This window comes from Triticum urartu, chromosome 1A (genome assembly GCF_056163025.1).
Source record: "Triticum urartu cultivar PI428250 chromosome 1A, HENAU_Tu73, whole genome shotgun sequence".
Lineage (NCBI taxonomy): Eukaryota > Viridiplantae > Streptophyta > Magnoliopsida > Poales > Poaceae > Triticum > Triticum urartu.
This window is the reverse complement of record NC_141873.1, coordinates 548,294,379-548,303,257: the sequence shown is the minus strand read 5'-3', so window position 1 is coordinate 548,303,257 and position 8,879 is coordinate 548,294,379. Positions and strand designations below refer to the sequence as shown.

General features: G+C 42.0%; 1 protein-coding gene across 1 annotated transcript; it reads right to left on the bottom strand.

Annotated features, from left to right (window-relative positions):
* Positions 1-1,832: 1,832 nt before the first annotated feature.
* On the bottom strand, positions 1,833-6,762 carry LOC147992532 (2-oxoglutarate (2OG) and Fe(II)-dependent oxygenase superfamily protein). The gene is made up of 15 exons (XM_087530780.1): positions 6,352-6,762; positions 6,157-6,234; positions 5,991-6,040; positions 5,835-5,888; positions 5,551-5,603; positions 5,163-5,235; positions 4,704-4,765; positions 4,530-4,598; positions 3,817-3,925; positions 3,434-3,504; positions 3,221-3,321; positions 2,851-2,946; positions 2,673-2,740; positions 2,313-2,358; positions 1,833-2,182 (listed from the first exon to the last, which is right to left on the bottom strand). Exons 1-15 carry the CDS (start codon positions 6,505-6,507, stop codon positions 2,102-2,104), a joined length of 1,167 nt encoding a protein of 388 aa, XP_087386906.1. The 5' UTR covers positions 6,508-6,762; the 3' UTR covers positions 1,833-2,101.
* Between the last annotated feature and the right edge of the window lie 2,117 nt (positions 6,763-8,879).

Genomic DNA, 8,879 nt, shown 5'->3' with positions numbered 1-8,879 from the left:
CCTGGGACAAGGTCAGTAAACCAAAATTGCATGGAGGATTGGGCATTTTACACATTGTTGAACAACAAAGCATTGCTCATGAAAAATCTGCAGAAATTCTACAATGGAGAGGATCTTCCCTGGGTGAAGCTTATCTAGGAAGTGCACTACTCCTCTGTCCCACTGGACAAAAAGGTTGGATCATTTTGGTGGAAAACACGTCTCAGCTTGCTCCAAACCTTCAAACAAGCCTGCAAATGTGTGGTCGATTCTGGTAGTACCATCCAGTTCTGGACTGATACTTGGACTGATGAGCCACTGCAACAAAAGCTCCCTGAACTTCACTCCTTTTCTAAAGATGAGGTCATTTCAATTAAGGACTTTGCTGAACACTCGGACTGGGTTGAGCACTTCCATCTGGCTCTTTCAAACCAAGCACATGAGCAATTTCTACAACTCCATGACATTATTCCTGTTTTGACACCTTCAGAGAAAGACAAGTGGCAGTGCCTTGGACAACCTCAGAATTACTCTTCAATGAAAATGTACAAGCATTTGTTGGGGAACCAAGAGGGGCACACTTTATTCAATCATATTTGGAGTACTTCTGCAGACTAAAGCATAATTATTTTTTCTGGTTAGTAGCCCATGACAGAGTTAGCACAAGATCCTTGATTCGAAGAGGGATGCAGTTGGATGATCCCTTCTGTCCAAATTGTAACCAAGAGGCTGAAGAAACACTCATGCACCTACTCTGGGATTGCAACTTTGCAAAGAAATATGAGATCTCAAGAAATATTGGGCCACTTTGATCCCTGTAAAAAAGAGAGGCACCTCTTTTTTTGAAGACACCTTGTTTTCCAAGGCTGAGCTGCCGCCTCATTATTGCATGGAGATAACCATGTTGGGATGCTGGAGTATTTGGATTCAGAGGAATGGTCAAGTATTTAGAAACATTCAACCAATTGTCCAAATTAGAGATTCACTCTAAAGGAAGGAAGATCTAAAGCGACTCACGATCAAGTTGAAGGATAAATATTCAGAAGAATTTCAGCAGTGGTTTACTAAAAAAATTAATGCCATGATGAACATGTTCCCCAAAACTGGACTTGGCCAAGCCCTAGAACTGTTCTCTCTATGTCTCTTTTGTTAGTTTTATTCTCTTTTCACCTCCCCTTTTTGTAACATACCGGTGAACAATTGTTCTACGGTGTGCGGTTTCAAAAAAAAGAAAGAACGAGAATGGTGTCGACAGCGACGAGCATGAGATGTAGTATGCGGGTGTGTTTGCACCGGTGGAGTGGTGGAAGCAGGATCGATGTGCCAGCGGCAGCGTTGTTGCTAAAGCATGACACCGCAAGAGCTATATTTTTTTTAACTAAATGAGGTAATTCTAAGACTTACCATTGTTTTCGAGAAAACTTCAGAGCATGTACCTAGCGTAGATGTAGGACAAAGTTCCCACCGGCGCTAACTCCTTGCACTATATTCACCCCATAGGATTATTGTTACTGAATACCGATAGAAGGAATTTCCACTTAGAAATATCTACTCCTACCTTTTATCTGTATGAGAACAGTCACTACACATCATTGTTGGTATTTTGTTGCACTGATAGAATGGCCTTCTTTTTTTATATGTGAACTTCAGTGTCTAATATCATACAGAGTTGGTAATGTGGCGACAGAGATGGTCTGCGGTGAATATCAAGAGATTCAGGCAAAACTAGGGCGGTAGAGAAGAGGATGGCAACACATGGCATGGTTAGCGACGTGGGCGAAAATTGGCGTTGATATCCCTCGTGCAAGAGCACACTTTTGGACTCCACAAGTGTGTAAAAAGAGAGCATTCCATGCACAAATTAGGACTATATAACAAACTACATGTACACAATTTCATCTTATTTTATACAGTTTTCAGGAGGTCACGTTTTTGCATCTTTTTTACAAGCGAACATGGTATGGAAATGATGTAATGTATATCTATAAATCTGTCTATGCTTTCTAGGGACTTGGAAGTGTATTTGCAGGCACGACTAGTTGAAGATTTTAGTTTCCTGGTAGCACAGCGTCTTCACCGACGCCTCTTCTACTCTGCACCTCATCGTGACAATCCACGTGAATCACGTCTTTCCTTGGTAATACTTGTTCACCAGTCTCTCTGAGTACTCTCCAAACGTAAGCGCTCCGTTTGGTGGAATCAACTGACAAGTTTACAGAAAGCTGACATTAGTAGAACCAAAAAGGAGCGGACCAGCACCAAATGCAGGTTTATGTTCATTGCAAAAAAGAAGAGACGAAGTGAGGCAAGATTTTGATGGATAAATGACAAACCTCTTGGTGGTAAGGAATTTCACTTGGAAAGTTAAGCGTCTCATTCCTGCAAAAATAATTATAAAAAAATGATTATTCTTTTAGTACATGTAAGCAGATGTTTAACAAACCCATAATAATCACCCAGTTCTTCCGGATCAATTAATACCGTACAAAATCTGATTCTGCTGGGTTTAGCTTAACTGGTCCAACTTGAAAACAGAAGTGCATTCACTATGGAGTGTAGATTCTAGTGTTTGCGCAGCACAGCGTACTGACTATTACTTTTAACGCAGAGGAACAAACACAGATAACATAGTCGATCAAATGGAAGCAAAACTACACTGTCCTCACAATTTTGAGTAGAAAGTTTGCACGTACCAATCTGGTTGCATGAACATTGCAAAAGTAGAGCGCTCAACATTTGAAGCATTCACACCGCTGGGTGCCTGAAAGTAGCAGCATCAGTATGAGAAGTTACAACCGTGGGAAATTTGGGACACTAATTACCTTGTACACTACAAAACTAGGTCAACTGTTAAGCTCTTTGACATAATACCTGTACACAGTGTGGAGTTGCACATAGACGACCTCTTGATAGTATTTCAGTAGTTTCCCCAATTTGGTAAGCTAATTCATCCTCCCCAAATGTAACCTACAATATATCCAACCAAAAGGCAAATAAACGCAGAGCTGTGAGGACAATTTTAACGTAGTTATTTAACCAACAGGTGTCAACACAGATTCTATGCAAAAATCTAACCAGCGAGGAACACAGCCGGTCCTAGTGTCTATTTCCCTGTGCAGGAAGCACAGGTATACCTTTTTTCTATAGATGTAATAATGTAAAGATGACTCTGCATAATTTACATTACATAGCTTATTATCTATATTTGACGAGAAAGCTACTGGAATTTGCAGGAACTTACCTTAACAACTCGGTCATCACGAGTCCGGATGTACAGCCCAGCTGCACTATCAGGACAGGGGACCTCCACTGAATTTTTCATAAACAGGCCACATGTAAGACCTGCATGAACAGACGAACTATTAGCTACAAAAAAAACTTCTTCAAGACAAAACCATAGCAAATGTTACAGCAACATGTACATGAAAAGAAATCCAGATAAGATGCGCATTACCAGTTAAAGACCCATGGTCAGTATGCCATCCACACCACGATGAAACAGAATCACCATCTTCTTTTTGTGTGCTGTCATATGGAGTAAGTTAATATCAATTTGTTACAACTAAAAACTGGAAAGGTTGGTTGAATGATCAAGAAAGAATTTAAGATTTGATCCAAGTGTAATATGCCTTTGCACAAGTGATAGTATAGTTTGCTAACGCTATTATTCTTGATGGACTGTTTAGAGGAAGTGCAGAACCACCAAACCACAATAAACCATTCTAAATACTCTAAAAACTCCAACATAACTGAAGGTTACAAGGGTATTCACTATCTAGAGCAAATTAATTCTTTATATATGTATCTTTCATGAGTCATGTCATATGCTGGATGTACCTGAATTGTCTGGGGAAATAATACAGGAGACGCCCCTTGTGACACCTTGAACGGGAAATTGTCTGCTCAAGACTTTCACCATCATATGGTCCCACTCCGTGCTGCATTACTGCAAAACAGACAGATGTTGATCCATTTGACTAACTGGTAAACCAAACTTCAAAAGAAAGCACAATTAGAAGGCCGAGAATTAATATGGAGGTCACTATTTCCAAAAGACACTTACGGGTACCATATCCATGATTCATATTTCCTATACCAATATATTTCCTTCTGTATATTATAGTACAATGTGGTAGTTCATTAGATGCTCAAATTATTGCTCCGGTGTTGAAATAGTAGAACAATCAAGTTATCTCGGAAAAAATAACAGTTTAGCCAATAAAACTAGTGGAGATCTTACAAAGACAAATGGATGTTGTTTGTCCATTAAAAGCTTAAGAAAGTTACAAGTATCCCTCTAGAGTTATGTAGACACATTATTGCGTTGAAAAAATTTCATTACTGGCAATTCATAACAGAGTTTGCAACTGCTATTCAAATTCATAATACATTCTAAAAAGTTGGGTATTCAGCTGGCCATTTCCTCCACAATTGTACACTGTTCATAGAATATTCTAGAACCAATATATGCATCGCGAGAAACAAATTTACTGTGTGGCAAATCTCCAGAGAACCATACTGAGTTACAGTACTATTTACACAGTACATACCGTAGAGATCACAATGACGAGCCAACATCAAGCCAACTTCCAACATTAGCTTTCCAAGAGCTTTAAATGCTGTAAATGAAAGAATGCAAGGGCAACTTTTAATGCACTGTGAATAAATAGTCATGAACTATTGCAGGAAGCTTTTCAACACCAGGACAGTCAGTCAAGTCATACCTATTTCAAGCTCAGGCAGATGATCAGCTGGCCAGATATTTGGTCGGCAGTACGATGGATACCTGTAGATTAAAGAAACATTAGATATCATGAAAAGGTAAACATAAGGCATAATATTGCAGCTCAAGAAGCATTTAGCAATATTAATATAAAAAATATAGAAGGGATTTACTTTTCTTTTCCTTGAGGAATTATTCAGAATAAGTAGCTAACACATCACACAATATTGAGTGATAGAAGACAATAACCGGCATTCAGATTTAATATGGACAGAGATCTCATCAAATATATTAGACTTGGGGCAATCTCATAGAACTAAATATTATCAGTAAACCAAGATGATATATTTTTATGTTAGAAGTATTATACCTAGTTACAAAGACATCGACTTGGGACAATCTCATAGACTAAATATTATCAGAACTGAGATGATATGTTTTTATGTTAGAAATATCATACCTACTTACAAGGACATCATCAGCAGTAGGGACATCCAAAATTGGGTTGGCATAGTAGGAGCCTTTGAATGTGTCTGCATGGATGATGAGAAATTACCTATGCGTTAAAATTATGCCAAGATATACAAGTTCTTCAAAAAAAAAAAACTCTTTTGCGTTCACTATAATAGTGTTGCAATCGATTTAATTTCATTAATGCAATAGCTAAGTTCATTTTGCTGACATTACACTAAGAATGCAAAGTGCAAACTTCACAATCTTGGAGGTGCAGAGTGAAGTTGGGAATGAAGTTCAACAATACCCAAGGTCTTGATTCACATTCCAATTATCATTCAGAAACTGACAGGAGAATGCATAATTACTTAATTATTACAAGGGGGAATGTTTACCGAGTTTCCCAGATTCAAGTTTCTCTTTCCCATGGCTCCAGCCGAAATTATACCTGTGCAGTAGCCACAATAGCACATAAATCATTTTAAGCTAGTGATCTATGCACAAGCATGATTTATCAATACTCACAGTGTGCTCACTGCTCACTGAGAAGTATCGAACTTGACATGAACGGAAGCACATATTGTATATCAACCAAAACTAGGATCTCTTAAGTCTGAAGTGCAGCAGTCATAACCGAATTCTTGATGGAAAAACCACATAACTGGTTACTGGTTACTACCTGCTGTCCGGGTCCTCAAGTCCTTTCTTCACATCTTCAGGAAGGTTTGCAACTCTGACAGACAGCAAATAAGAGACAGATGTCAGATACATTTCGCATTTGGGCACTGAACTGAACCCAGCACTGAAACGAGGGGCGAGAGACACGTATACATACTTCGGCGCCAAGTGCAGGAGCGTTCTCCTTAGAGCTGGGAAATCCGGCACCTGAACGCGCAAAAAGCAAAAAGGCACGCTTAAAATTCAGTTTGGCTGAAGGAATGAACCCCATGGCTTGGCTCTGCCCGAATCGCCGTACGCAATCTCAAGGGACGGATACTCACGCCGGAAATGGAGATGATGCCGAGCCCGTCGGGGCCGAGCCCCTCCTCGATCTTGCCGCTCAGGTCCCTGCCCCGCTCCTGCAGCCCCCGCCGCCGCCCGAATCGACGGCGTCAGTCAGTCTGTCAGAACCAGAGGAAGGACGAAACCAGCCGCCGCCGCGCGAGGCGAGGCGAGGGGAAGGGGGGGACGCGCACCTTGAGGTCGGCGAAGGGGATGGAGACCGTGCGGACGGACGGCGGCATGGCGGCGGCGCGGCAGCGGACACGGCGGGGCAGGGCGCGGTCTCGGTCTCGGTCCCGGACGGCTGGTGCCCAAGTGGATCGCGCCCCCACGGCACTGCCCGCCTCCATCTATATCCAGCCTCCTCGCTGGCTCACGCGCCGGTCGCTGTCCCCCCGACCCGACTGACGGAGGGTGGCGTGCTGTTGCGCGGTGGTTTGGTCGTTGGCTGCGGCGCGGCGAGAAGGAATTGAGTAATTGGGGGCCGTGGCACGCTGCCCGCTCCCGGCACGCCACCCCAGCGTTTGTGCCGTGTGCGTCGCCTCCGCCCGCCGGCCGGCCGCCGCCTTTGTTATCTGCCGTTGCCACCTAATTTGACCTCACCACCGTGAAACTGAATCTTGTTTTCCCTTTCTGAAAAAAAGGCCAAATAGCAAAACCACTCCGTACAACATCATCCTTACATAAATAGAAAAAATTGAACATAGGTCCTTGAGAAAAATGACGCCATCCACTTCCTAAACTCGATCCCGCATCTCGACCTGTGTTGAGCAGAGCCACGAGACGCCGGTGACAACAATGCCGCCAAGATAAGAATGTGGCGAAGAGGGCCGGACGACCACCCCGGGTCCGGCCAGACAGATCGGAGGAGGCCTAACCTCATTAGCTTCCCAATGAAGCCAAAGCTAGCCGAACTTCGCACCTGAGTCGCGGGTGAGAGAAATAACTGGAGGATTAAGACACGAAGTGTTTTCCACTCAAAAGTTGGCTTTGAAAGTTACCTGCGAAAATAAAGACAAATCCAGATCCGCCGCTTCAGACGAGTAGTGACCAAACGACCCCACCCTTCCCTTCGCGGCAATCGAAGTAGACCAAGAGTAGGAGAAACACCACGAGTCATCACTACTACAACACCGCCATCGAGAAGAGGATCCTAACCTTAAAAGCGTAATTACATCACCATAACATAGATCTACCCCCCTCCCCCCCCCCCCCCCCCCCGGCGCGCGCCCACCACCAGGGTAGCAGGCGGGGGAGGAGGGGCCTGGACGACAAGGAATGGTAGCTAATGGCTTGTCCCTTTTTCCGCAAGAGAGAAAAGGAGTTTTGGGGCACAACACATCTGGTTAGTACTTGACTATCAGTACATTATTGTTTTTTAGAACTACATAATTAGTACATGATCATCAAGACATATTGTTGGTTTACTCCTATCAACTCATTCATTTTTGTGGTAATGTGTGTAGTACGGAGTACTTAGCATTATCCTCAGGTGTTTGCAAGATATTGGCCACACACTCATCTCTTTTAGTTTGTTAGGCACGCGGGTTATTTCTTTATCATAAATTGGAGAAACGATGTATTACTTCTTCTGTAAAGAAATATAGGAGTGTTTATCACTACTTTGGGGACTCTTATATTTCTTTACAGAGGGAGTACTTGCCATATGAAGTATATAATTAGAACTTCTTTTGAATGTAAATTTAATAGTATATATCTTATTGACCAAATTGATGACGTATGAATATATGTGTGCCTTGTAAATTAAAAGGGAGGTAGTAGTTAGTAAATTGGTGTGTGTATTATCGTACATCTACCTCTTCTCCTCTGTTGAAACCAGCCGATAGGTCTTGCGCATTGGCACATCGTGTGACATTCGTTAAAGTGTTATTCTAATTCGGCAATGGGCTAATTTTGTTTTCACACATGTGTCGAGAGGAGCCAACATTTGTTGATATTCATTTTGGAATTTTTTTCTTGAGATCCTTTCTAAGTGTAGTTCATTGATTTACTTAAGAGGTTTTCGTTTTTGATGTTGGTTTACTTAGAGTTCAAACTCAAGACTCGAGGGCCAAGTGGATGGCACCCACCTCAATCTATCTCCTTAGTGGTCGTTGTCTTCCCATACGGAATGACGAACGATAGGAGGATTGTGGTGATGTGTGGTTGTAGTGGTTTTTGGAGGAAATATGCCCTAGATGCAATAATAAAGTTATTATTTATTTTCTCATATCATGATAAATGTTTATTATTCATGCTAGAATTGTATTAACCGGAAACATAGTACATGTGTGAATACATAGACAAACATTGTGTCACTAGTATGCCTCTACTTTGACTAGCTCGTTGATCAAAGATGGTTGAGTTTCCTAGCCATAGACATGAGTTGTCATTTGATCAACGGGATCACATCATTAGGAGAATGATGTGATTGACTTGACCCATTCTGTTAGCTTAGCACTTGATCGTTTAAGTTTACTGCTATTGCTTTCTTCATGACTTATACATGTTCCTATGACTATGAGATTATGCAACTCTTGATTACCGGAGGAACACTTTGTGTGCTACCAAATGTCACAACGTAACTGGGTAATTATAAAGGTGCTCTACAGGTGTCTCCGATGGTACTTGTTGAGTTGGCATATATCGAGATTAGAATTTGTCACTCCGATTGTCGGAGAGGTGTCTTTGGGCCCTCTCGGTAATGCACATCACTATAAGC